Below are 27,165 nucleotides of genomic sequence, written 5' to 3'. Positions count from 1 at the left end.
CTATCGCGTCATCTTGGTAGAGAATGCGTCCGTGGTGCCCTCGGTGCACGTGACAGCAGTGCGTCATGTCGAGGGTGTGATTAGAGGGGCGCGAGGTCAGACCCCATGGAGTACCTCCTGCCTATCGTCCCAGCTAGGCAATTAACAACATGAAGACTCATCCGCAGGGACAGGAGGTTGATCCTAGGTTGCTGGTGCTGTTGAATGACAAAGTAAATAGGAACATTCTCTCTGGGGCCGGCAGTGTCTTATGTCTCGATAGAGGTGAGAGAGACTTAGGGATTTGCTCGTTCATGTCCCTTGACTTTAATGCGCGGGCAGAGTTGCGATCCACTGCCCTAAGGTGAACAAAAGGAAAAAGACCCTGCCCTAGCTGGTTTGGCTCAGTGGATAGATCGTCAGCCTGAGGACTGAGGTCCTGGGTCTGATTCCGGTCAAGGGCACATGCCTGGGTTGTGGGTTTGATCCTCAGTAGGGGGCGTGCAGGAGGCATCGGATCAATGATTGTCTCTCATCATTGATGTTTCTATTTCTCTCTCCCTCTCCCTTCCTCCCTGAAAATCAATAAAAATATTTTTTTAAAAAAGAAAGAAAAAGATCCTGTGACAATCAGGTGCCTGGTTCCCCACTGATCCCTAGCCCCTTCAGTCATCATTTTACCTAATCTCCCCATTTTAGAGTTGGGGAGACTGGGGCTGGAGAGGGGAAGAGATTTGCCCCGGGTGATTCTGTGAGTAGAGGGCAGCAGAGCTGCCTTTCCTTGGAACAGAGTTGCTGCTTTTTTTTAAAAAAAAATTACTCTTTTAAAAAAATGTTTTTATTGATTTTAGAGAGAGAGGAAAGGAGAGGGAGAGAGAGAGAAACAGCGATGGGAGAGAGAAACATTTATTGGTTGCCTCCTGCATGCACCCTGATGGGGGATGGAACCAGAACCTGGGCATGTGCCCTGACCAGGAATCAGACCTGCGACCTTTTGGTGCACAGGATGATGCTCCTGAGCCACCGGCCAGGCCAGAGCTGCTTCTTGATAAGTGGGAGGGGGCACACATGGCAGAGGAGCCTTCTCTCTATCTCCTCTTCACCCCACCCCCTCACCCCCACCGGACCGGCTCCATGGTTGACATGCATCCCCCAGACCCTGCATCCATCCCCCTGAGCCTGCATCCCCCTGAGCCCACGTCACAGCTCTGGGAGGGAGGCTGGGCAGGGTCAGCACGCTCCCTCCACCTGCCAGGGCTGTCATCCCACAGGCCCAACACACCTCCAGGCCTCGGGGCCTGGCCTGGGAGGCACCTTTTCCTTCAGAGCAGCTCCCAGGCTTCCAGACATGAGCTCATCGGAGCGGCTGATGCCAGGAAGGGAGGGACTGAGGGGGAAGCAGGCAGGGCCCAGACTGGGGCACTGTGGGCCCCTGGGGAAGTGGAGGGGTGCTGTTGTGGAGGACTTGCCGGCCCTGGCCCCCAAGGTAGTGTGGCAGCAGGGACAAGATAAGCCCGCAGAGTCGACTGGGATGGGGATGGGGACAGCCTGCAGTGCAGCAACCTAGGTGCTAGCCACTTGCTTGCTGTGTGACCTTGGGTGAATCCCTTGCTCTCTATGGAGCTCAGTGTCCCTGGCTACCGGGCTTGGGGGGGAGGTGGGGGGGCCTTTAGGCAGGCACTGGAGTTGCAGTCAGGCCCCTGCCCTCAAGAAGCTACATTTTAATTGGGGAGATAGTTAAGAAAAGGGGAAGCAAAGACATCAGCAAGGTGATTCCAGAGAGATACAAGTGGCACCGTGAACTGTAGGCCGTGCTGCTAAGATGGAGAGGGGCTACTTTGTGTTGGTGGTGAGGGAAGGGCTCTCTCTGGAGGGGGCATTGGAGCAGAGGCCTGAATGTTATCTGAAGGTGTGGTCATGGCTGGCTCATGACCAGAACTCAGGTCTAGAAGAATGGGGAGGGATTCGGTTGGGAGGAAAGTGTTTCTGAGGATGGTGAAAGGTCAAAGCTAGGAACTGCAGGTATGAGGGGCCGGGGCATCGGCTGTGGTTGTGAAAATGCCTTCATCCCTCGGGGCTTCGGGGCTTCGGGGCTTCGGGGCTTCGGACTGCAGACCCACCCGAAGGAGCCTGGGACCCGTGATCTGGTCAGACAGGTGGCTGGGCTCTGTTGAGTTCGCCCAGTGTGTGTGTGAGCTCAGAGTCCTTTGTGAACTGTCCCGGAGGAGGGGTCAGTGTGGGGACAGCCTCCCGGCCCTGTAATTCCAGAGGCTTACAAAAGCCCTCTCTCTCCAGAATGAAATCTTTACCAACTGGCCACTGCCTGAAATTCCACCATCCTAGCTTCATCTTTTCCACTTGGTGAGGCAGTATTGCATAGTAGTGGGTGACCCTGCACTACCCTGCCTGCGGCCCAGGGCTGCTACCGATGGACCACATTCAATCTGCTCTCGTACTACCGGCTTCCCGCGAGGCTACCGCACAGATGCCGTGGCTGGAGCCCTGGGTTCCCCTGCCGAGTAGCTGGGAGATCTGGAGCATGTTATATAACCTCTCCAGGCTTCTGTTTTCTCGTCTATAAGATGGAAACAATCATAGATCTTATCTTGTACTGTTGCTCTGAAAATTAAACGAGCTAATACAGCTAAAAAAAAACCACACCCTATTACTTATTAATAGTAGTATTATCATGTCTTGATCTCTGTTAAAATAGGAAGCCCTTGGGGAGATGGACACTCACTCAGGACTCATATCTCAGTTTAAATTACTTCTTGGCGTTTGGCCAGGAACAGGTTTTGAGGGTGGGAGGATGGGCACAGCCCAGTGGAAAGGGCCTGGCCCGAGGTTCAGGAATGGCTGCCCGAACCTCGCGTCTTCGCTAACTCGCTCACGGTCTTGGACAAGTTATTGTGCTTCCTCTGAGACTCAGGCCTCTGTTCTGAGCTGCCATGAAATGGGCTAAGAAGGACATGTGGGGGCCGTGGGGGTGGAAGAGCTCAGCAGACTCGAGAAACATGGGGTCAGCAGGAGGGGCTATCGAAGGGGCAGGCTGATGAGCCCCACAGGCAGGAGAGCGGGCTGAGCCGAGGCTCGCATTTATCCTCTGGAATAACATCTCTTAGAGATGAAGCGTGTTCAAAAGACAAGGCCAGTGCTCTCATGTTTATGGTAATTGACTATGTGCCAGGGGTGTTCCAATTTCTTTACATGCCAACAACTACGTGAAGTAAAGTACTATTATTATCAGCCTTTTACAGACGGGAGACTGAGGCACAGAGAGACTAAGTGAGCTCCCAAAGTCACACAGCTGGTAAGTGGCCAGATTCAAACCCAGGCAGCCTGGCCCCAGAGCCTGTTGCTACTACTGCACCACAGAGTCTCTCCTGCTTTAGACAGTGTCAGAGGCTCAGAGGGGCCAAGCTACCTGCTTAAGAACACACAGCACTCCTCTTCGATCCTCATCACCTCTGTCCCTCAGGTCCTAGCAGAAGCCTCACTGGGTCTGAGGTCTGGGGCCTGAGCTTGGCCGTTGAGCTCGATCGGCTTCTCTCCTCCCTCAAGAGCAGGCCAGGGAGGGTCAGGTGTGCCTGGGAGGGCTGTGGGCAGGGGAGGCCCTGCCAGGGCCTGATGAGTGGGCGTCATTAGTGCTGTGGAGCTTGAGTGGATCCCATGGAGTCTGACTGCCTCCCATCACTGTACACATGGGGGAAACTGAGGTCAGAGAGTCCAGGGACAGGCCCAAGGTCATAAGCAGGAGGCGCCCTTATTCTCTGCGTCTCTGTCCTGCCCCTGGCTGCTTAGTACTTATGGGCACTATGGGGTGTGGGACTTGGGGACCCTACCACCCATCGCCAAGGGGGGCCTGGTCTCAGCCAAGGTTCCTGCTATGGGCCCGTTGGGAGGGCACATGGAGTTGGGGGATGGGAAGGGTGCTGATTAAAAAATAGACTGTCACGCGCATGGAGAGCCAGCATGCTACCACCCAGCCTGTGCCAGTTGGCTCCCCCATGCCCAGCTGCCAGGTCCCACTCAGGGTTCCCGCTGGGGCCCCACCCGCCCCACCCTGGCTCTGGGCCTGAGGCTGAATGCTCCCAGCCACCCTCTCCTCTGCCTCCTCCACCCCTGCCCAGCCTCCAGGCAGATGGTGCCCTCACCGAGCCTGGGTGGACCCGAATCTCAGCTGTTGGCTTTAAGCTGTGCCAGGGGGGTCTGGCATCACCACACACTGGCTGTGTGGCCTTGAATGAGGCTCTTTCCCTCTCTAAGCCTCAAACAAGGACAGAGTAACGCCACCAGTTAAAGCTCTTTACAGCTTTCAGCAGCTTTCTCCGATTCCGCCTCTCACACAGACCCACCAGCAGAGCTGGAGACCCATTCAGAGAGGCCACGTGACCTCGGGCCGCTCAGCGGCAGTGTGGCAGGGCAGAGGGCTGTGTACCCAGATAATCTTGCAAATCCAGGTCCTGTACAACTTCTCCTGGGTAAGCGAGGTCACTTGAAACCACAGAGGTGAAGGCTTTGCAGTGGTAATATGAGCAGTGTTTTTATTCATTTATTCCCTTATTCAGTCAACAAGTATTTATTGAGCCCCAGCTATGGCGTGGGGGCAGAGGCATAGCAGAGAAATGATGACCAAGGTCCCTGCCCTATGGGGGCTGCTTAGGATCAGACGAGGCAGACTGATGCTAAAACAAATATTGATGCAATTACCACCCTGGTGGGAGTTTGGAGGAGAGACAGAGGGTGCTGTGGCAGAGGAATGTGACCTCCGAGGGCAGACAAGCCCTCCCTAGACCTGGAAACAGACCAGAAAGGGACAGCAGAGGGTGAGGGGAGAAAGGGGTCTAGGCAAGAGCAGCAGCCAGTGCAAAGGCCCTGGGGTGAGAGGTACTTGGTCCCTGTCTGAGCACTTGGAGGAGGGCCAGTGTGGCTGGAGGGTGAAGCACCCTGGGAGGAGTGGCGGGGGGGGGGGGGGGGGGGGCAGTGGGCTGCCACAACGGTCCTGGCGCCTGTGAAGGGGTTTGAGGCCGTCCTAGGAAGGAGGAGCTGTTCCTTGTGCTGGTTTGGGAGGCTGGAGGCTGGTCTGGCCTCCTTTCTTTTCTTCTTTCCTTTGACGTCCGTCCTGATAGTGCTGCTGAGGGCCCCTCTGCACCCCCCAGCCTTCACCTGCGACTGGGACTGAATGCGGAGTGCTCAGCCCAGCTCTTCTCTCCATTGATCTGGTTTGCACTTTAACGGCCACCTGCTGCATCCTGCCTCCCAGGAGGGCTTGTTCCATCAAATGCCTGGTGGCGTGGGTTTGCTCCTGGGCAGGAGGCTGTAGTCTTACTTCCTTTTACTCGTGGGGGAGCCTGTGGACCCAGAGGTTCAGCTTTTGGCGGAATAAAGGCCTGTCCCTGACGGACTCCTGCCGCCTGTAATTGCTGCTGTCCCTTATTTCACTCCAGACACCCCCATTCAACCCCAAAGTCCCCCTAGGACAGTGGTCGGCAAACCGCGGCTCTCGAGACACATGCGGCTCTTTGGCCCCTTGAGTGTGGCCACGAAGTTTCAATCATGCCAGCACCTGGTATTTTGTGGAAGAGCCACACTCAAGGGGCCACAGTTTGCTGACCACTGCCCTAGGACAAAACCCTAGGAGGCGTCAGGAGGCCTGTGTTCTGAGCCCAGCTCTGCTCTGCGCTCTTGGTACATCCCTTTTCTTCTCTGGGCCTCAGTTTCTCCATCTCTTTTAAAGAGAAATACTCTAGTTTTTCTATACTCAGTGTTTGGCCCATGGATGCAGTATCCCATCACCCAGAAGCTTCTTAGAAATGCAGACTATCAGGCCCCACCCCAGACTTCCTGAATAAGAATCTACAATTTAACAACACCTCTGAGTAATTACTGTGTATGTTAGGTCGGTCATTTAAACAGAAAAAAAATAGCATTAAAAGCTATAGACTCTTCCCCTCTCTCCAAAGTTTTACTTATGAAACACGGAGCACCCTCTCTGTATTTATTCACCACCTGACAAGGGAGCGGAGGAGGTGGCTGGGCGGGTTAGAGAATTGGGCTTTTTTAGAATGGGAGCTGGGAGGAAGGGGAAGATCAAACAGCTCTGGTGGAAGAAGGGGGAGGGGTGCTCCATCTCCTCAGGCCTCACCCTCGTCCCTTGAGCGCTCCTGACCACCAGCCTCTAGGAGCCTTTCAGCTCTGACCTCGGGGTCCTCTGTCTCACGGGTGTGGAAAGATGTGCTGGGAGGGAGGGTGCTTGTTGGTCCACAGCCTGGCCACCTCTTTCCCTGCCTGTCCCCGACTGGATGTCCTGCTCTCTTCGCCGTGGAATCCCTGAAAGGGTAGCCGGTGCTATTCTTAGCGTAACGAGTGGCAGGAAAAGAACATGCTAGTGCATTATTTATGCCTCTGAGTCAACAGGATTACGTTCAGGGCTCCCCGGACATGGCCTCCCCGCGTCACGGCCTTGGCAGGTGCAGGGCACTTCCCAGGAGCCACAGCCCCTCCCTCTGGCCCTGACCATCCCTTCGCAGTGCCTCCAGCCCCCAGGCTGGGAGGTGGGTCAGGAAATACAACGGTAAGCTAGGACTAGCAGAGAGTGGCTTTGGCGATATCATGTCTTCGTGCATCAGCACATTTTTATTGAGCATGTGTTACACGTGGTAGGTGTGGGTACACTGATGAATGAGAGAGAATCCCTGCCTCTCAGCAGCTCACACTAGCCCAGTGGTTCTCAACCTTCCTAATGCCGCAACCCTTTAATACAGTTCCTCCTGTTGTGGTGACCCCCAACCATAAAGTTATTTTCATTGCTACTTCATAACTGTAATTTTGCTACTGTTATGAATCGTAATGTAAACATCTGATATGCAGGATGTATTTTCATTGTTACAAATTGAACATAATTAAAGCATAGTGATCAATCACAAAAACAATATGTAATTATATATGTGTTTTCCAATGGTCTTAGGCGACCCCTGTGAAAGGGTCGTTCGACCCCCAAAGGGGTCTCGACCCACAGGTTGAGAACCGCTACACTAGCCTGCGAGTTGGTGGTGTTCCATCGTCACAGAAGCGTAGGTGCCAGGCCTGACGCTGGGTGCTTTGCACATATGAGACCCGGTCCTCCCACTCACCCTGCAGGGTAGGAATTAGGAGACCCATTTACAGAAGAGGGACCCGAGGCCCAGCATATGGAGGCTCGCTAACAGTCACCGCCAGGAGTGATCGGCTCCGCCTGGGCTGGAACTCAGGTTGGCTGGAACAGAAGGACCGTTTTGGATCAAACGGCAGGTGTGGAGTTGGGGCTTTGGGAACCCCCTGCACTGCCCACTGAGGAGGCCCTTAGGACTGGAAGGACGTTAGCTGGGTGAGGCGGCCCCATTCTCCGAGAACCTTGAGTTGTTGAAGTCATGTGTGTGCAGAGTTGTTGTAAGCCTGGAGTGAAAGGACAGGTACACTCAGGGCAGGAAGTGAGAACCACACGGGATGAGGTGATAAGGCCGGAGGGGCACACCTCACGTGGCCGAGCCAGAGACCTGCGTTCTGCAAGGCGCCCCTGGCCTGCTCTGCGTCAGTTTTCTGGTCTGTAAAGTACTGTCACAGTTCCTGCTCTGCTTCCGTCTCTGACGGATGTGTCGGGGCTATAAAACTATAAAAATGTCGTGCGTGTTGAAGGGCTAGTATATAATTAGTGGATATAGTTATGTACAAAATCTATTTTCTCAAGTGCATTTTTTGTTAACATTACGCATTTTCCTGTGTGTTGTTACAAGCACATTTATAAAATTGTGGGCTCTAAAGCCCAGTGGTCGCCAACCTGACTACGTCAGAACCCCTCAGGGAGGCTGCTCACATGCGTGTTCTGTGGTGCTGGGTCTGGGGCGGAGCCGAGGAAACTGCATTTGGGGCACACTCCCTGATGGATTCTGCGGGTTCCTGATTTGGGCTGGATCGGGAACGGCACTTGCCTGAGGCCTCACAATGAGTTGGAGACTTAAATCCAGGCCTGCAGCTCCCAGTCCAGCCCTTTCCTCCTCCTCTTCAGCTGCCCAAGCATCCTAAAGGGAGGAAGCCAGGGATGAGTGCAATGAGCAATGACGCTGGGAGCAGCTGGTAACATTTACAGTGCTGTGCTAGGCTTGTTACATGGCTTATCCATTTGATTGCAGTAATGTTAGAAAAGGGGACATTCTCCACAGCAACAGGGACGTTTGAGCATGAGGTGGCAGATTTTAGTGCACCCCTGGAAAAGGGAAACCATGGCTGAGGCGCAGACATGCTGGAGAATCGAATTTGAAACCACCCATGGAGCACTCACCATCTCCAGTAGCGTGTGCCCTCCAGGCAGGGGTTGTCCGGTAACTCATGTACCTGGAGACAGGGCATCTGGCAGGAGGGGGACACCTGTGCCCTCCTACAAGGTGTGCACCTGCTGCATGTGCATCCATGCCAGTCTGCCACCTGAGCACCTGTGTGTCCCCACGTGCACACCTCTGGGTGCTCAGTGTGCACACATCGTGTGGGTTATGCTATGTGTGTGTGTGCGCGCGCATACTCTGCTTCGTGTAGTGCAGGGGTGAAGCAAGCAGCACCTCCGTGCGCGGGCGTGTGCAGGGGAGCATGTGCTGCTGCTGGCTAGCTCACGCCAGCATTGAGAATACATGTGTGCTGCATGGTGTGTGTGTGTGTGTGTGTGTGTGTGTGTACACAAATGGCAGCAATGCAGGGGATCCCTGAGATCCCAAAGGGCAGAGGCAGAAGGGCCATTAGAGAACCTGTTTTCCTCACTCGTGTCCCACCTCCACATTCCGTGCACCATCCTCAAACCTGCCAGGTGTGAGCCTGCCCCAGGACCTTAGCACCAACTGTTCCCTCTGCTGGGTCTCCTTCCCTAGACGTGCATATGCTTCGTTCACTCTCACCTTCTTCACTTCTTTCCTCAGATGTGACTTTTCAGTGATGCATTGCACACGACGCCTCCATTTATCTCCGGTCCCTGCTTCATTTTTCTCTATAGCATCTACCACCTGACTTACGTGTCTAGTTACTCATATATTTATCTTGTTCCCCTCGTAGAATGCAAGCATGGCTGTGAACAGTGCCCAGCTGGTGTGCAATAAATAGTGGTCGAGTGAATGAGTCCGTGCACCACCTAACTTACTAATTGTCTTTAATTTGTCTAACTTTTGTTACTGAAATATCCACGTTTACCTCTCCCTAAGCAGTAATCTACCTTTCACAGGATCGCTGTGTTCATTATGCTCCTTTCCCAATACACATGTGAAATTTACGTAACTAGTAAGGTTTTCATGATCGAGGTACCACCTCAATCCCTTTGCTTCCACTGGAGGTGTGGGGGCACCCCACTCTAGGAACTCTAGGAATCACTGGTCCAGGCCAGTCCCTCCTTAGAACACTCGAACAAAGGCTCAGGAATCAGTCCAGGGTTGCACCCAAACTGTGACAGGACATACACTGGAACCAAATCTCCTGACCTCCAGTCTGCTTCCCTTTTGCAGTTGAGGGACGAGGGGAGGGGACGGTGGGGCTGGATGAGTCAGCCTCTCCTCTGGCACAGACTTCTCCTGCTGGAGGGGAGCCAGACATGCCTGGTAATTAGTAAGTGGCATGGGGGGCATGGCAGGGTCAGCAGCCTCTGGCACGCCCAGGGCCGCAGCGCCCTCCTGGCTGCAGGGCTGCGTACCCAGTGATGGGAGCTGACCTTGGCCGCACCTTCCCTCCCAGGAGTCTTGGACCTGGGACGGCTCCAAGGAGGCCTGGGCCCTCACATCTAGCGAGAGGCAGACCTGGCGTTCAAACCCTGTCCTCTCTGCTACACATATTGGGTAGACGGTGATGCTGGGGTCCCCTTGCAGAGAGGATTCTGGGGTGAAGGGATGGGGTGAGGGTAGTTGTGCTGTGCCTGACTGGGCTGAGCAGGAAAGAGAGACCAGACCCAGAGAGGGCTAGAGGGAGACAGACAGAGCCCTACCCTGGTACAGAGTTATACAGGGGTGGGTTTGTGCAAAAGGCTGAAGTTACATCCCTCTCAGGTGTGCACAGTGCTATTCACTGTAGAAATTATTTCTTCATTTAATTTGCTCAGCAGTGGCTCTGCCGAGCAGAGACCGGCGTCCCTGTGTTACTGATGAGGCGGCTGGGACTCAGAGAGGGGAAGTGATTTACTAAAGGTTGCCCAGCATGCCTTGGGAACAGGCTGCACCTCGGGTTGGATTTGGTAAACGAGGACTGTCTGGGGAGGGCAGGCCAGCTGCATGAACATGGAAGGGAGGAATGGGGTGGAAACTGCAAACCACTCACTGGGCAGATAGCCTCGGTGAATCCCAAAACTTGTCTGAGCCCTAGTTTTCTCACCTGTGCAGCGAGTATAACAGTACCCCCAGTTCACAAATTGTGAGACAAAACAACATACTACAATAATGACAGTGCTGAAACGAAATGCCTGAACATAGCGGCATCCTGAGTAACAGAAGTGAAGTTTGCCTGGCGCCTGACAAGTGTGCCTCCCAAGGCCACCTGCCATGGCGGAGGGCGGATTCCCGGGCCTTCTTTGGCAGGTGCCAGTGAGCTGAGACCCCAAGAGAGTGAGCACAGACTGGAGGAGCCTCCAGGGGCTGGGGGGGCCCCCGCTGGTGAGGACACCTCCTGCGCAGAAGCAGCAGAGACACAGCCTCAGCCCAGGACGGGTTCCCTCCACTGTTTACCCTGCGCCGGGCTCTGCGCGCTGGGCGCTGCGACTCCAGCCAGCCAGTGAGCCTGGGGCTGGACGTCATTGCCATTCCTCCTGCGTTTTTTCTCCGGGTTATTTATTTTTCTGCGAGGAAGGAATGTGGGGAATTTACCACAGGGCGCTGGCCTCCGCTTTTGGCTGCTGGGCAGCTCTTCCATAAGAGGGAAGCAGCCGAGACAGATGGCTAAGGCCGAGGAGGTGGAAGCGGAGGCGGCGAGGGTCCCAGCTGAATCAGTGGCTCCGGGCAGTGGGGAGGTTATGCAACCCACCCAGAGTCTTGAGGCAGCCAGCACAGTGCTTCTGGCCTCTGGGCACGATGAGCCCTAATGTCAGAGCTCCCATGGAACTCTGCGTGGACCAACCCATTCACCCTCAGCCTCTGGGAAAGCCCATGGTGTGTTCCTCTGCAAGCTGCCTTTCTGTGCACCTGGTCTTGATTTGGGGGGTGGGTGGGGGGTGGAGTGGGGTGGAGATTGCCTGAGCCTTCCAGCCTCTGCTAGGCTGCCCCATTACTTGGAATGCTTCTACATCTCCATCTTTCAAAACTTAGGGCATATGCCACCTCCTCCAGGAAGACTTCCCAGGTTGCTTCATCCTAACTCATCTCACTCTGAGGCTCTAGATTCTCCCAGCACTTGGTGGAATATTCTGCCTCTTAGGTCTCACACTGTGGTTTAAGGTCTCATCTCCCTCTTCACCCACAGACTTGTTACTCCCCCAGCCCCTCCGCTTTCCCCAAGAACCACCCTCTAGATCTCTGATGTGGACTCTAGACAATCTGGGATCCAGATGAATCTAGAATTCATCTCCCTGGATGAGTGGATTTGGGCTGTGGGAATGCTTGTCCTCCAGTCATTTATCTAGTCAACACTTGGCTATTAAACCCTCGCTGGGGGGCGGCCTCTGCTGAGTGTGGGGCATTTAGAGAAGATGGAGACCAGCTGCCGCCCAGGCTGCCCCAGGGCCCGGAAGAGGAGCTGTAGAGAGCCCAGAGTGTGCCAGGCCCTGAGCTGGGGGCCGTGGACCCAGAAATGGCCTAGGCCCAGCTCTGCCCCTGGCAGAGGCAGAATTTAAGGGAATTTCCCCCACCGCCACCCCTTGCCAGCTCACCACCTCTTTTGTCTCCTGGATTAAGTGTTTCCTCTGTGAGGGAGGCCTGGGCAGGCTCAGCAGGGCTGGACTGGGAGGCGGGGGCCTGGGTTGGGCTCTGGGTGAACCAGCCCTTTCCAGTTTGCTGTGCACCTGGGGCTGAGCCTGCCTCTCTCTGCGGCACCATTTCCAAGTCCCTGAAAATCTAATTGTAGATTAATCTTTAGGCCAGTAGGGCAGGCAGGAGGGCGATGGTGGCTCCCGGCCCCTGGCAGAGGTGGACCCCGCAGCAGGGTCCTGGTCAGCCAGCGGGGAACAGTGCGTGTGGCCCGTAGGGGTAGCTGCCAGCCAAGGCCGCAGCCAACTTGGGAGCCCTTGTCTTAAGTTCCCCCTCAAACCACCTATCCTGCTCTGCCCGATCCCAACTCACTGTCAGCAGAGAGATATTGGGAGCTGGGCCACAGCCTCCTTCCCCTCAGCCTTGGTTTTGAGCTTTCTCAGCCTGTTGTTTCTGCCATTGAGTCTTCCTGCTCTGAGGCCCGTAGGCCAGGTTGAGCAGAAGAGCACTGTCTAGGCATCTGAATGGATTGACACGGGCTTCCTGGAGGAAGTGGCATTGAGCTGGACCTGGGGCAGTGGGTGAGGAAAGTGAGTGTGCTTTGTGGGCAGAGCTCTTCAGGAGGAGGTGTCCAGGCTCGGGATCAGTCAGATCCCAGCTCCAGCTCCCCTCTGCCTGCCCCTCGCTGGCTGCAGGACCTGGGTGAGTTCGCTAATTCTCCGGACCCCGTTTTCCCTCTGTCCAATGGAGTGAGGGAGCTTCCCTTATGACCTGCTGTGAGGATTCGATGAGAACATACATGCTAAACCCTTAGCTTGGCAGCAGCTGGTGCTCCTCACGGGTTGGCTGTCGTCATCCTCATCACTGTCATCCTTACTCTGTGAGCACCACGGAAGGTGGGGGGCAAGGGAGGAACAGCTGTGACGCAGTGGGGGCCCCTGCCCCCAGCTCCTGCAGTCTGTGGGGCAAAATTAGACTCAGGCCCAGATCGCTGCAAAGCCAGACACTGGAAGGAAGCAGCCTGGCCCGCAGGATGGGCCCTGGACTTGACCCTGGGCCAGCCTGGGTTTGAATCCCAACTCTGCCTCTGACTAGCTGTGCCAGCTGGAGCAAGCCACTCACCCCTCTGAGCCGTTTCTCCTCTCGCACAGGGATGGGTACTGGGACTCCATGGGTAGCTGGAAATGAAGCAAGGGCCTGGCATGTGGTGAGCACACCCTGAGGAGCAACTTTCAGTAAAATGAGTAACGTGCAAAGTGATGAGGTAATCGAGTGCTGCAGATAAAGCATTGGGAGGTCCGGGGAGGGTTTCGGGAGGGCTGGTGGCACTGGAGATCGGTGGGAAGGCTGGGGATGTAGCGAGGATGTGAGACAGAGGAGGGCTCCCCAGGGAGGTGTCTGTGCAAACCCCACAGCAGAGGCAGGAACTCCCAGTGCAGGTGTGGGAGCCACAAGCCGTTGGACCGCTCTGGCCATTGCGAGTGCACCGAGAGCGAGCTACAAGCTCTCAGGCAGTTCTGACGTCAGGGGCTCTGAATGCCACGGTGAGGGCTTGCTACTCGATCCCCCACGTCCTGGGGAGGCAGGAGAAAGACATCAGGGGAGCCAGGCGGGAGGACGATGAATCTGGCCGCGTGGAGTGGAGTGGGTAGATTGACGGGGGAAGAGATTGGGGGTGGAGAGGCCATTTAAAAGGCTGTTGCAAAATCAGTTTTCCTGATAAAGAGCTGGGCTGAGTCATCTGTGGAGGAGAGAAGTCACATCCAGCTCCTCCGCGTTGCTGGCGAGGTGGGATTTGCCTCTCTGTCAGCGAGGCGATTGGCTGCCTTTCCCAGAGGCTTTGAGAACCAAGGCCGGCTCAGCACGGAAGGGGAACTGGGCGGCAGGGAAGACCCGGCCACAGTGAGTAAGATGAGCACTCAGAGGTGCCTTCGTGGTTTGGGGTGTGCAGCTTAGGGCATGTGGCATCCCTCTCTGGTCTCAGTTCCCCTCTGGGCCTCCAGGGAGAGGCGGACGGTGACTTCTTTCCGTGGCAAGGCTGGAGCTAGGTCTGAGGCTCCCCACTCTTGTTCCTAGGCATCTCTTCTGTCCTGGCAGTCCTTCCCACCGTAGTACGAATTATTCTCCTCCTGCGAGGGCTGGCCGTCTGCCGGACTGTCAGGTTGCACTCACCAGGACTTTGGCATGGATGGAGAACTCTCCAGAGAATGACGGCTGTGTCATTTCCTCTTTCCAAGCGGGGAGGATATGGGGCAGGGGCTGGCAAGGTAGCCAGACCATTACTCAGCCCAGTTCATCTTCCTGCCCCCAGCTGAGCCAGGGGTTGTGCAGCGGCCAGCCATTGGCTCCTTCCTGACTCCACCAGGGGGGCAGTTTACCCAGCCTGTTTACCTGTCCTGTTGCCAAGCCTCCCGGGCAGCCAGAGTGGGCTGCCTTTAGCCGGTCTCTGTTCCTACCTCTTGCCCCCTGTCCCACTCCGCCCCAGCGGGGTGGATACTCCCATTGACGGCAGCCGTATGAAGAACATTTCCTTGAATTCTCTCGCTGTCCTGACCTTCTGCTCTGGCCTCCCTTCCCCTGCCCCACCTCCCTCCTTCGTCCAGACAGGCCTGCCGGTGGGCAGAGCAGGCTGCTGCCTGCAGAGCTGCTGCGGGGAGGAAGGGCATCGCCCTGCCTGTAGGCAGCTAGAACTCAGGACCCTGACCCAACGCACGTTCTTCCCAAACGAGCCTCTCATGTCCCAGCAATCATTTCTGCCTTAGTGAGAACTCTTCTCCCAAGAGGAGGAAGGGGAGAAACCCTGAGCTGTTCCTGGCAGCTGACCATGCGGGGGAGAGGGCACTGCGGGGCACTGATCGTGAGATGAGGAAACAGAGGGTTTGACTGGAGCCTCTAGCCTCTACCCGCTCCCCGCCCCCCACCCCCGCCCAGAGTCAGGGTCTGGAAGGCAGCGTGGTTAAGAAATGAGACTCAGCAGCCAGACTGCGCCTGAAACTGCGCCTCTGTAAGGGCCCTTCTGAATCCCAGCTCTACTTACAAGTTGTATGACCCTGGGCAGGTCTCTCTGACCTCTGATTTCATCTGCAAACTGGGAAGAATAACAGTCTTCTCTCTGGGGATTGTCGGAAAGATTGAAAAGACGATGAGTATAAAGGGCCTGGCACAGCACCTGGGCTGCAGTGAGGGCTCAGTAATTACAGCCCCATTGCATCCTCATTCTAATGTGTGCTCAGGGCTTCCTGTCCGCCTCCCCAGCTTGGGAGGGCCCTGGTGGACCCTGGCCCTCTGTCCCCTGCCTCCCTCCGGCAGCCCTTCCTTGCACCTGCCCTCACCCCGTCCTCTCCTCAGGCCTGTCTTCAGAGCTCCCGATCCATTGTCCAGGGTGGGTCTTTCAGGGGCCAGCACCCAACCTGGCCGTGCAGAGGCACAGAGAAGGGGGCGGGGAGGCGCTGTTGTGACTTGCACAGGTGCAGGCTGTACCAGGCAGATCGGGGGCTCAGTGAGGTGCCTGTTCCTGCCTTTCTGACACCAGGAAGCCCAGTCTCAGACCCAGTGGCTGGGCACTGCCAGGGGTGGGTTCCCTGGTCTGAGGAATTTTGGATGGAACTGCCTCCCTGGTGCCCTGCTGTGAGGACTCTGGTGCTGGGAGCTGGCCTGGCCCCTTCTTTCAGCTTTGTTTATGCAGGGTGGCAGGGTGGATTGCTAGCTGGGTCTGGTTCAAGCCTTCTGCTAAATTCCTTTTCCATGGAGTCACTCTGGACTGGGGTGGAGGGCACGGGAGCTTCATCAGAGGCTGGGCTTTCTCGCCCCCTGGCTTTGTCTGCCATGTTCCTCTTGTCCCCAAACAGCAGTTGGGGAGACTCTTAGTCTCGCTGGGGGTCAGCCCACCAGGTCCTGGCCCACCGCCTTCTCTGCAGCCCTTCCCTCTCTAAGCCGCCCAGGCCAGCTTATCCCACTGAGGGCCTTCATGCCCCACCATTTGAGAACTTTCTAAATCCATGGCCTTTAGAACAGCCTGGGGACAGGACTGAAGCAGAGAAGTGGGAGGTGGGGGGGGGGGGGAGTGCAGGGTCGTTTGGAGCCCTGGTTATGCAAATTGAAACACCTCACACTGAGGGAACCTGCCAGCCAGGAAGGTTGGTGCTCTCGGGAGTCACGCAGAGCCAGGGGTGAGCCAGCTCCACTCCTTTCCAGCTCTGTGACCTCGGGCAGCTCACTTTACCTCTCTGAGCCTTGGTTTTCTCATCACTGAAAAGTGGGTAACAATAGTTTGTGTTTCATAGGGTTGCCGTGGGAATGAAATAAGTCAGTATGTGGAGAGCACGTGTGTGGGTCCACAGTAAGAGCCCAGTGTCAGCTACGATTGTTGCAACTGTATCCTGAGAAGTGTGAGGGGACTGGGCACGTTTGTCCTGACCATGCTGTGTGGGATGTGCTGTCTGTGAATCCCTGAAGGGCTGTCAGGTTGGCAGGAGGAGGCGTTTTCTCTGGGGGTGTTCGGGGGCAGAAGTTAATGTGAGGAGCAGCTTTCCAGCTGAGGAGTGTCCGTTAGTGGAAGGCACCTGTGTAGGCAGTGAGTTCCATGTCGATCGAGTGTGTCAAGAGAGGTGTGTACCCTCAGGGGCATGGTTCTAGGGATGCAGGCATTGGACCCGGTGACAGCCATCTCGGAGACTCTGCGGTTCTGTAATTTGGGGCAATAATCCCGGCCCCCTGCCCTGAGAATGCTGGAATCCCCTGCTGTGTGGCCTTAGGTCGCCTCCTCTCTCAGGACCCTGATCTGTGGAGTGACTTTCCTTTGCTAGAAGAACCTCTGACCCCTCCCAGGAGAAGAGTGGGTCCCCAATTCCACTCCATCCAGGGTAGCATGAGCCCTCTCCCCAGGCATTCATGACCGCATTGCAGCCTCCCGACCCTAACGTCAGTGCTTTCATCCCCTTCTCAGTTAAGGAATGGCTCTGAGAGGTGCAGTAACTTGCCAGCAAGTGGCAGAGCCTGGATTTGGGCATGAGGCCTGGTTTCTAAGCAGAGCAGAGGAGATGGGCACTGCATGAGCTGAGCAACCTCTCAGGGCCTCCTCATCTCCCCCAGGTGGGCACAGGTGTGTGTGTGTGGAGGGGGGCGGGCGGGGGTAGCCAGATCCTGATGGGAAGAGGAAAGGAGGTTGGGGCCAGCCTGTGGCTGCTGGGCCTGGTCCCAGTGAAACCGCTCTCTGCAGCCACGCTGCTCTGTGTGGCCTCCCTGCTGGGAGCTCTCCCTGCACCCCTCTCTGGACCTGTTTCCTCGTCTATAAAATGGGGGTGGTGGTGAAACTGCGCCTCTGTAAGGGCCCTTCTAGCTCTGAGAGTCCCTGAATTCTGAGCTCTGCTGGCAGGATACCTAGAAACACTGTCCCTGGCCACTCACTCAGCACGTCATGGCCAGTACTAATGAGGGCAAGGGAGAGGAAAGGCAAGGTCAGATTCCTCAAGAACTAATTAGCTTCCCACAGCGGGGGTGGGGTGGGGTGGGGGAGGAATTTTCTCAGCCACTGAGTGAGCTGCTAATCCTGCCCACAGCCTGTCCCATCCACCTGTCTATCGGTCCATTTGTTCGTGCACCCATTTGTTTAGTCATTGCTCAATAGCATAAAGTGAGCACCGGCTGTGTGCCAGGTGGGCACTGGGGATGTACAGAGAAAAGGTTGCTGCCATGAACTTAGATTAATAGGAGTCTGACTGCAGCCTGATCCCTGACCTCAGGCCTGGACTGTAGCTCCAGACTGAACCCCGAGCCCTGCTGACCGTGTTCCCCCTACGTCCCAAAGGGACCTTTTGAAACAAGCATGGGCTGTGGACCCAAAGGGACCTGGTTCTGCCTCCAGCTCCACCACCCTTTGCTGTGACTTTGGGTGAGTTATTTACACGTCTCCAGACCTCACTTTCCGCCTCTGTAGAACAGGGGCCAGGAATGCTTGTCGCCTGGTGTTCTTGTGAGGGTAACATGAAGCAATACAATGTTCTAGCTGAAATTAGCCCAATTTATTACTTTTATATTAAAATATGAGAATTTTTAAATAATTATTTAAATAAAAATGGGAAGAAACTGTGCAAGGACATAGAAGAAACTAATGACAGTTGTTACCTGATTGTGATGAGGGCACTCGGGGTGGAGGGACACTTTTCACTGTATACTTTTTGTCTTTGAACACTGTGTACTTTATGTTTTTAATTTTTTTAGATCATGTGAAGGTATTGCCTGTTCTGAGAAGTGTTAGTGTTCGTGCTAATGACTATACTATGGGCTTGAAAGTGTGAAGGGCCCTAGGAAAAGCACATGGCGAGTGTCCTGGGCTCATTGTGCATTCAGTCCTGCTTGCTGAGTGCCCAGGCTCTGTGCTAGGGGCCAGGCTTAGAGGGCTGAACAAGCCAAGCAAGGTCACTGTCCCCTTAGAGTTTATGGGGGGACGGGGGGCAGATAATAAACAAGGAAACAGATAAAGAAGATAATTGTGAATTGTGGTGAATGCCATGAAGAAAATCAACAAAGAGATGGGATAGAAAAGAAGAGGGCTGATTACAGAGAAAGGTCCCTCCAGAGAGGTGACACTCAAGTCCTGAATAGCAAGAAGGAGCTGACCTGGAATGCCGCCTGGGAGATCATTCCAAGCAGAGGGAACAGCAAGTGCAAAGGCCCTGGGGCAGGAACAAACGGCATTTTCAAGAAATAGAAAGAAAGCCAGCAAAGCAGAGCCTAGTGAGAGAGGAGAAGGGAAACGAGTCAGGATATAGCGGGGCCAGGAATGCTAGCGTGAGGTGTTCTTCCTGAGTTCGGTTGAGTGCTGTATCAGCAACCTGTGGGCTCCAATGAGGGGCTGGCTAACGCTGAAATGGTCATCTGGGCAGGTTTACACAGCTGGTGCATTGGAGTTGAGCCAAAAATGGCTGGGTCAGGATTCTTTATGAGCAGACGGCATTCCAGAAAACAGGGAGTAGAGATCGAGATGCTGGAGGAAAAGGTCACCTGTAGGAGGGTCACGGGTGATTGTCTGTTGGTCTGTCTGTCTGTCGGTGTACCCCTGTGGCTCTGCATCCCCATTTGCTAACCCGGCCTCTGTCCCTCCCTGCAGCGTTGGGCCGGAGCACGAGCCTCACCGAGAAGGATCTGAAAGAGGCCAAGGCGCGGAGCCAGCAGATCGCAGCCCAGCTGACCACCCCTCCCAGCTCCAACTCCCGAGGCGTCCAGCTCTTCAACAGGCGCCGGCAGAGAGTGAACGAGTTCACCTTGGAGAGCCACGGCCGGAGGGGACAGAAGCCCAGCCAGGAGTCCCCGAGAGGGCCCCCCGGCGGCCCCGCAGGCCATGCCCCAGGGCTCAGCCTGAGTCCTGCCTCACTTCACGAGCCAGGCCCTCCGAGGAGCCCCGACGGCCAGAGCCCTGACCTAGGGGTCCCTGGTCACAGCATGGAGGGGTGCTCAGAGGAAGCCAGCTTGCTGCGGCACCTGGAGAAGGTGGCCAGTGAGGAAGAAGAGGTGCCCCTGGTGGTTTATTTAAAGGAGAATGCAGCCTTGCTGACGGCCAATGGGCTCCACCTGTCCCAGAACCGAGAGACCCAGAAGAGTCCACCCACCCCGCCTCCAGCTGAGGTCCACAGCCCAGCTCCAGATGTCAACCAAAACCTTGCCTCCTCCAGTGCCGCACTCAGCACACCAGCTGCTAACAGCAGCCACCACCTGCCAGCCACAGATGTCAATCAGAACCCGGCGGCGGCGGTCACCCCTCAGAGCCTGCCATGTTCTAGCCTCCAGCAGAATTCCTCGGAGGCTCAGCTCCCACCGCCCGGCACAGTGCCAGATGCTACACCCAGCACCCAGTGTGCTGGCGGGCAACCCCAGGAGCAGGTGAGACCCAGCACACTCCTAACTGACAAGGTGTCAGCTCCATCGACCACCAGCAGCACCTTCCCCAGAGAAGCGGCTCCCAGCTCCGGGTCCCCAGCCCCAGACTTCATGTCCAGCTCCCTGCTCGTTGATGTCCAGCCCAGCGCCCCAGCGGTGTCAGCAGAACAAGAGACATCTGGGCGGGCAGTGGCCACCACGCCCACCACGCCCACCAAGCTGTACAGCGAGGTCCACCTCACGCTGGCCAAGCCCCAATCCGTGGTCAACAGGACGGCCAGGCCCTTTGGGATCCAGGCACCAGGGAGCACTGGCCCGATGGAGCGGAGCCCCATGGTAGAGAGAAGACATCTCGGGGGGAAGGCCCCGGCTTCCCAGCCCTCCAGCATGGCCGACAGGAGCCCTCGGCCACAGAGACACGTTCTGTCTCACAGCCCCATGGTGGAGAGGAGGCCCATGGCACAACGCAGCCCTGCCTTGGAGAGACGCCCCTTGGGGAACTTCGCCCCACCCCCCACTTATGCTGAGACCTTGTCCACAGCTCCCCAGGCATCCCGGGTTAGGTCTCCCCCCTCTTACTCTGCCTTGTACCCCAGCTCTGACTCCAAGCCTTCCCATCTGAAGGGCCAGGTGGTTCCCGCCGGCAAGACGGGAATTTTGGAGGAGTCTATGGCCCGAAGGGGCAGCCGGAAATCCATGTTCACCTTCGTGGAGAAGCCCAAGGTGACGCCAAATCCAGACCTGCTGGATCTGGTACAGACAGCTGATGAGAAGCGGAGGCAGAGGGACCAGGGGGAGGCTGGAGGGGAGGATGAGCCCTTCGCGCTGGGGGCTGAGGCCTCCAACTTCCAGCAGGAGCCAGCACCCAGGGACAGGGACAGCCCCACCGCAGCCGAGAATGCTGTCCCCGAGTGGGCCTCCTGCCTCAAGTCCCCGCGCATACAGGCCAAACCGAAGCCCAAACCCAACCAGAACCTGTCAGAGGCCTCCGGGAAAGGGGCTGAGCTCTATGCCCGCCGCCAGTCCCGCATGGAGAAGTATGTCATAGAGTCTTCGGGCCACGCCGAGCTGGCCCGCTGCCCTTCACCCACTATGTCCCTGCCTTCATCCTGGAAGTACTCCTCTGGCAGCCTCCGAGTGGCATCCCGAAGCCCAGCTCGGACCCCACCTGCCTCCCTCTACCATGGCTACCTGCCTGAGAATGGGGTCCTGCGCCCAGAGCCCACCAAGCAGCCGCCCTACCAGCTGCGGCCCTCGCTCTTTGTCCTCTCCCCCATCAAGGAGCCAACCAAGGCCTCACCAAGAGCCACCTCACCCGCCAAGCCGAGCTCTCTGGACCTGGCGCCCAGCCTGCCCAAGGCGACCCTCCCACGGTCACCCGCCCTGCCTCGGCCCTCCCGCTCCTCGCCAGGCCTCTACACAGCCCCGGGCCAGGACGGCCTCCAGCCCACTGCCGTGAGCCCCACCTACAGCAGCGACATCTCCCCTGTGTCTCCCTCCAGAGCCTGGTCTCCCCGAGCCAAGCAGGCCCCCAGGCCCTCCTTCAACACCCGGAATGCCGGGATCGAGGCTCAGGTGTGGAAGCCTTCCTTCTGCTTCAAGTAACGGACCCACAGGGATCCCACTGCCTGTCAGGGCCCCATCTCTGAGGGCAGGATGGAAAGCAGATGTGGCAGGAAATGGCACAGGGCTGGGAGTCAGGAGTACGGGGACTCAGGGCTCAAGGGCTGATGCTGCTGCCAGCTAGCTTTGTGACTGACGCTGGGCAAGTCACCTCCCCTCTCTGAGTTGCAGCTGCCAGTTCCCTGCTCTGAGGGTGGTTGGACTCCATGTCAGGGATAGAAAGCTTGCTACTGGGCGGGAGGAGGGTCATGGAGGCAGGCGCCAATGAGGCTGGGGCTTCCTCTGGCCTTTGTGAGCTATTAGGATGCCAGCGTCTTGCTGGGGAATGGCCTGGAAGGGGACCTTCACACGGGCTTCTGGAGCAAACATCCTGCCAGAGCCTGTGGGACGGCGGGACCACCCTCATGTGGCCCGACTCCTGGCACCTTTCTGCCTGTTGCTGGATTCTCACCTCCACGGGTCTGTCTCTTCCACCTCTGCCTTCTGGACACCGTTTCCTCTCCGCTGCTTCAGAGAGCTTTGCCTCGGCCTCCACATTTCCTCCTGCTGGATGAAGACTTAGCCCACTGCTGTCTGATGCTTTTCTCCTGCCCTCTGTCAGCTGCCTCCATGCCTTCTCTAAACACCTGGCTCCGCTTACAGGACAGCTGAAGCAGCTCATCCCAGACCTCTACCCTGGTTCCACCTGGCTTGCCCCCACTACTCTGGGGTAGGGGAGGTCCCAGGGACCCCTGTGAGACAGCCCTGTAGAAGGCTGTGCAGTGAGGAGAGAGCCCCCTGGCAATGTATCCGATGGCTGCTTTGGCTGCAACCTCAGCCAAGATCTGCCCGACTGAAAGCAGCCACCTCCATGCAGTGGAAGGGAGAGAGGCAAGAGAGGAGGGTCTGGTCCATCTCAGCCTCTCATTTGCTGAGTGACTATGGCCAAGTCACTTTCCCTCCCTGGGCCTCAGTTTTCTCATTTAGACAATGAAGGCTCCACCAGTTGTGACAATCTGTGAGGGTGAGAAGATAGGCTGGTGCTTTGGGAGAAAGGCCTTGTAAGTGATGACAGTCCCCTGGGAGGAGAGGGGAAGGAGGTGGGCAGTTGCTGTAGGACAGATGGAGATGAGATGTCTGCAAGGTTGTTCTGGGGAGGGTGTGGCTGGAATGAGCTGCTGGAGGAGCCGAGGGATCGGAAGCCTAGAATGGGATGGCTCAGGTGCAGGATTGCTGGGGCAGTGGGAGCGGAGCAGCTCAGCGAGATGGGACGGAGGAGGCCTTAAGGTTCTGAGGAAAAGGCTGGGACGTAAGAGTTGACTCCATGTGTATCTTTGGGTCTCAGTTTCCCCATTCAGTGAGGGTGCTCAGTCAGATAGTATGAGCACTTTACCACCTCTGAAAGCTTTATGTGCTGCAGCCCCCCAACACCAGGCTTTGTCGGGGGTGAAAGAATACAGAGGCAAGAGGCAGAATTCAGATGGAAGATTCCCAAGGCTGGGGCCCGAGCACCACCCACTTACTCTTTTCCAGCCCTATTTCTGGGCTCCCCAGTGGGGAGAGGGGTGGTGGAGGCGGTGCCCATGCTGGGCTGAGCCTGCAGTTTTCCTGAGCTCCGGGCTCATCTCCATGGGAACGGGGTGCCTTCCCAGTGAGTTCATTCTGCCCAGAATGCAGGGGCATGTATGGGGAAGTCTTGAGTGAGCTCAGCAGATCCATGCAGCCCCCTCTCAGGACAGAGTGAAGCCCCTGCCCTAGACCTGCTCCCTTGACTCCTGGAAGAGCTCACCCTCCATCCGGCAACGCCCGCGGCCAGGCTGGCCAAGCTCTTCCCCCACTCTGTTTTCTCTCCTGTTCTCAATACACTCTGCCTCAAACCTGTCTTGCTTTCTTTCTTCCGTGCTCGCTGCCTGGCGGTCAGGGCCGTCTCCCTCCTCCCTGATTCTGGCCTGGGAAGTGGGGCGGGACTGTTCAGTTAGGTGTGAATGTGTGGTGTGTCTCCTGTGCTGCCTGCATCTGCTGTGTCTGGATCAGCCATGGGCACAGATGTGTGCTGGCTTGGAAGCAAGGTGCCCTCTTCCCCAGAAGCCAGAACCCGATGGAAAGCACGTTCCTCTGTTTTCTCCTTCCTCAGAGTTTGGCTAAAAAGGCTGTAGAACCTGGGGAAAATCCACAATCTCTTACAGTTCAGGTTGGTTTGAGTTCTTTAAAAGTGGAATTTAAATGCCAGCGCATACATTTTCCTGTTCCCTCAGGTCCCCTTCTCTCCCTACAACAGCGGTTCTCAACCTGTGGGTCGCGACCCCTTTGGCGGTCGAACGACCCTTTCACAGGGGTCGCCTAAGACCATCCTGCATATCAGATATTTACATTACGATTCATAACAGTAGCAACATTACAGTTATGAAGTAGCAACCAAAATAATTTTATGGTTGGGTCACAACATGAGGAACTGCATTTAAAGGGCCAGAAGGTTGAGAACCACTGCCCTACAATGTAAATCTGGCCATTTCCCACGCTCACCACCTGCCTCCAGAAAACACTGAATTTCTGCCCCTGGTGGAGAGGAACACACTGCCATTGAGTCAGAACTGGATTCCAGTCCCAGATCTGCACCTGACTTCTGTGACCTTAGACAACCCCTTCCTACCTCTGGGCCTCAGTTTTCCCCTTCCATTGCAATGGAAGAACCTCAGAAGGCAGTATGGGACTAGGTCTGGTCTCTAGCAGTTCCTGTCTGACTTTGCTCTCCTCATGCCTTCACCCCACACATGTGCCCTGCTTTGGGGCTGGTGCTGGGTTAAGCATGCACTTTGTGAATTTTCACTCATGTGTATTTCACAGTAGTCCTGGTATATACAGAAATTCAGGGTGCATTGAGATCTTTGCCAGAGAGTGAACAGCTCTGATTTCCTGCAGCCTTTTTGTATTGTGCACCCCCCCAACCCCCCCATACACACACACAGAGAGTCAGTATCCAGCCATGGCAATTCCGATGAGGTCAGGCTCTGGCCCACCTCCAAATGATGAGGAGCTGTTCACCACTGCCCGCAACATTCCAATACAAGCTGTTATTCCTTCCACTTGCTGGCCCTAGCTTTCCCCTTGTGGCCACCAAAGGAAGAGACAACCCTCAGAGATTTCAGACAATTACCTCAGCTCCCCCTGCCTCAGACTACTCTTCTGGCTAAAGAGCCCTGGTTGCTCTGCCTCAATGCGTGTTGATGGGCTTTGATCATGAACTCTTGGCCCCACTTCCCTCAGCTGGGCTGACAGCAAGCTTCCTGGGATGTTGCACAGACAGAGCAGCTCCCAGAGTCTCTGGCTCACGTATAAACAACTCTGATCCTGGGAGTATAAGGGTGGATCCCGTGCCAAGCTTTAACTTTCTTACTTGGTGACTGAGGCCCAGGGTCACTCCAGCATTACCATCCCGTGAAGAACTGTTCAGACGGCTGTACAAACTGCATCAAGAGTCAGAGCTGGATTCTAGTCCCGTATCTGCACCTGACTCCTATGTGACCTTAGACAACCCCTTCCCACCTCTGGGCCTTTTTCTCCTTCCATGCAGAAGGTTCATATTCTGTGTCTGGACTCATCTACTAGCTACTACATTGGAGAAAACAGATACTTGTGTCCACTGCTTGCTTTTGATTGGGATAAATTAGATTCTGATCAGATGAGAGGCTGAAGGGCTTGGCTGTGGCTTATTACTGATTGAATTAGAGAATGGATGTTATGAGATACTGACTGAGCAGGAGGCACTGAATGAACTGGCTAGTTCTGGACTCTGAGGGATGACTGGTGGTGAATTTGGATTGGATTGGATTGAAGGCTGAGTGGACTGGTTTGTTGCTGGGATCTGATTGGATGAACAATTGGTTTAGCAGATCCATGCTGGGGAAGGATCCCCACTCCCTACACTTTCATAGCAGTTCAGACTGTTTAAGCATGATGTAGCCTTCAAGCAGCAGACAGTTTCTCTTTCTCTCTCTCTCTCCCCCTCTCATACTCTCTCACACACACACACACACACACACACACATTCTCTGGTGAGCAAGAACATACTGGATAGTTACTTACATCTTTGAACTTCATCTTCACCATTAGAAAATGGGTGTGATAATGCCAGCTATGTCACCAGTCTGTTGTGAGGATCTAATGAGAGACAAATGAGACGAGCCTTGTAGACTGGAAAGTCCCTAAGTAGGCAGGAAATAAATATGATAGAGTATTTATAAGCTTAAAGATGTCCATACTACCCCCCTCATGCCAAAAGAAGTCCAGTGAGGGGAGCGTGCTGTCTAGAGAGGAATGACACAACTTCCTTTTGCGTTTCCATCTGTCAGTGGGAACTTCCTTCCTGCTCAAGACATTCAAGGAAAAATTAGAAGGCGACCATGGCAACAGGGCAGTGGAGTTGGGGCTGAGAGAGTCTTTGCCTAAGCCCAACCTTAATAATAATGATAAAAATGTTTAATTTTAGAATAGATAATACATCCATTTGGTTCAAAAATCTAAACTTACATAAAAAGTAATACAGAATGCCTTATTCCCACCCCTGTGCCTGTGTGCTTTGCCCCACTCACCCCATTTCCTAGCGAACCACTTTGGTTAGTTTCACGTGAATCCTTCCAGTATTTCTTTATGATGAATGACATCTAGTGAGCACTTTCTTTCTCCCAGGAAATCATCTAATACATGTAACACTCTTTACATTAGTTATCTCATTCAATTCTCACAACAGCCCGATGGGGTACGTGCTGACATGAGACCCCCATTTTACAGAGGAGGAAACTGAAGTCCAGAGGTTTCCAGTTGCTTCTGCTGCTGAAGCAACTTGCCCAAGTTCATTCAGTAAGTACAGGGGTCTGTCTCCAAAGTGAGAGTTCGTGACCAGTAGTCACCTGCCTCCCTGTTAAGTGCAGGGGCAGGCATGTGGGCTTTTTCTTTTAAATAAATATATTTTTATTGATTTCAGAGAAGAAAGGAGAGGGAGAGAGAAAGAGAAAAGAAACATCAAGGATAATGATTGATTGGCTGCCTCCTGCACGCCCCCCACTGGGGATCGAGCCAGCAACCCAGGCATGTGCTCTTGACCTGATTCGGACCTGGGACCCTTCAGTCCGCAGGCTGGCGCTCTATCCACTGCGCCAAACCAGCTAGGGCCGGCGTGGGCTTTTTCAAGCATCTGGGCTGAGCACGGGGGCATCTACGTTTTATTGCAGGCACTACCTGACTTTAGTCGCTGGCTTTCCTGACTGTACAACGGACAAATCAAACTCGGCCCCTTCCAAAACCCCGGCGTGGAGCACCCCAACACTAACGCTTGCCCCCACCCTCTCTGCTCTCTCTACAGGACCGCCGCGAGAGCCGGCCCACCTCCCCGCCCTGGACGCCAGGCGCGTCCCGGCCCCCCAGCAGCCTGGACGGCTGGGTGAGCCCACGGACATGGAAGCCCGCCCGCGGGGCAGCATGAGCAGCCCCCCGCCGCTGCCTTCCGCCGCCACCCATGTCTCCTTCCTGGAGCGAGCGCTCGGTATCCCCACTACGACCTGAGACGGAGGTGCGGCCCCCCAGCCGTCAACTGCAGGCTCTGCTGTTCCGAAAAATAATCAACGCGGGCCCGCTGCAACAGCGCCTCCCCGAGTCCGGCTGGAGACGAGAGCCTGCGGCCCTTCTCCACACCAGGACACCGCTGAAACCGCCACCACCACCGCGCATGCGATTCGCCGCAGCCTGCCCGCCGCGGCCCATCAGTCACCCCGCTGGTCCTCATTCGCACAATCCTCGCGAAGTCGCTGCTGGCTGG

General features: G+C 55.8%; 2 protein-coding genes across 12 annotated transcripts in view; one reads left to right on the top strand and one right to left on the bottom strand.

Moving 5' to 3' along the window:
• The window catches only part of SYNPO (synaptopodin), a 46,638-nt gene extending 23,404 nt beyond the window's left edge, over positions 1-23,234 (top strand). Inside the window, exon 4 of the mRNA XM_023754125.1 lies at positions 18,985-23,234. Within this exon, the coding sequence (XP_023609893.1) occupies positions 18,985-21,356 (2,372 nt within the window). The 3' untranslated portion in view covers positions 21,357-23,234. The remainder of the gene's footprint in view (positions 1-18,984) is intronic.
• The window catches only part of RBM22 (RNA binding motif protein 22), an 80,671-nt gene that overhangs the window by 15,497 nt on the left and 38,009 nt on the right, over positions 1-27,165 (bottom strand). For 3 of the 11 annotated variants that reach the window (XM_023754126.1, XM_023754129.1, XM_023754128.1), the window contains 3 exons: positions 14,914-14,988; positions 7,832-8,036; positions 6,995-7,234 (listed from right to left, as the gene is read on the bottom strand). The exons of 2 other annotated variants lie outside the window; for them this stretch is intronic. In XM_023754126.1, the coding sequence (XP_023609894.1) occupies positions 7,188-7,234; positions 7,832-8,036; positions 14,914-14,988 (327 nt within the window). In that variant the 3' untranslated portion in view covers positions 6,995-7,187. Of the gene's footprint in view, positions 1-6,992; positions 7,414-7,831; positions 8,037-14,913; positions 14,989-25,475; positions 25,512-27,165 lie in introns of those variants that run through there. 6 more of the 11 variants (XM_023754132.1, XM_023754127.1, XM_023754131.1 and 3 more) reach the window with 6 other exon arrangements.

This window comes from Myotis lucifugus, unplaced genomic scaffold, assembly GCF_000147115.1.
Source record: "Myotis lucifugus unplaced genomic scaffold, Myoluc2.0 scaffold_56, whole genome shotgun sequence".
In the NCBI taxonomy this organism is placed as follows: Eukaryota; Metazoa; Chordata; class Mammalia; order Chiroptera; family Vespertilionidae; genus Myotis; species Myotis lucifugus.
This window is presented reverse-complemented; position numbering and strand designations above follow the sequence as displayed.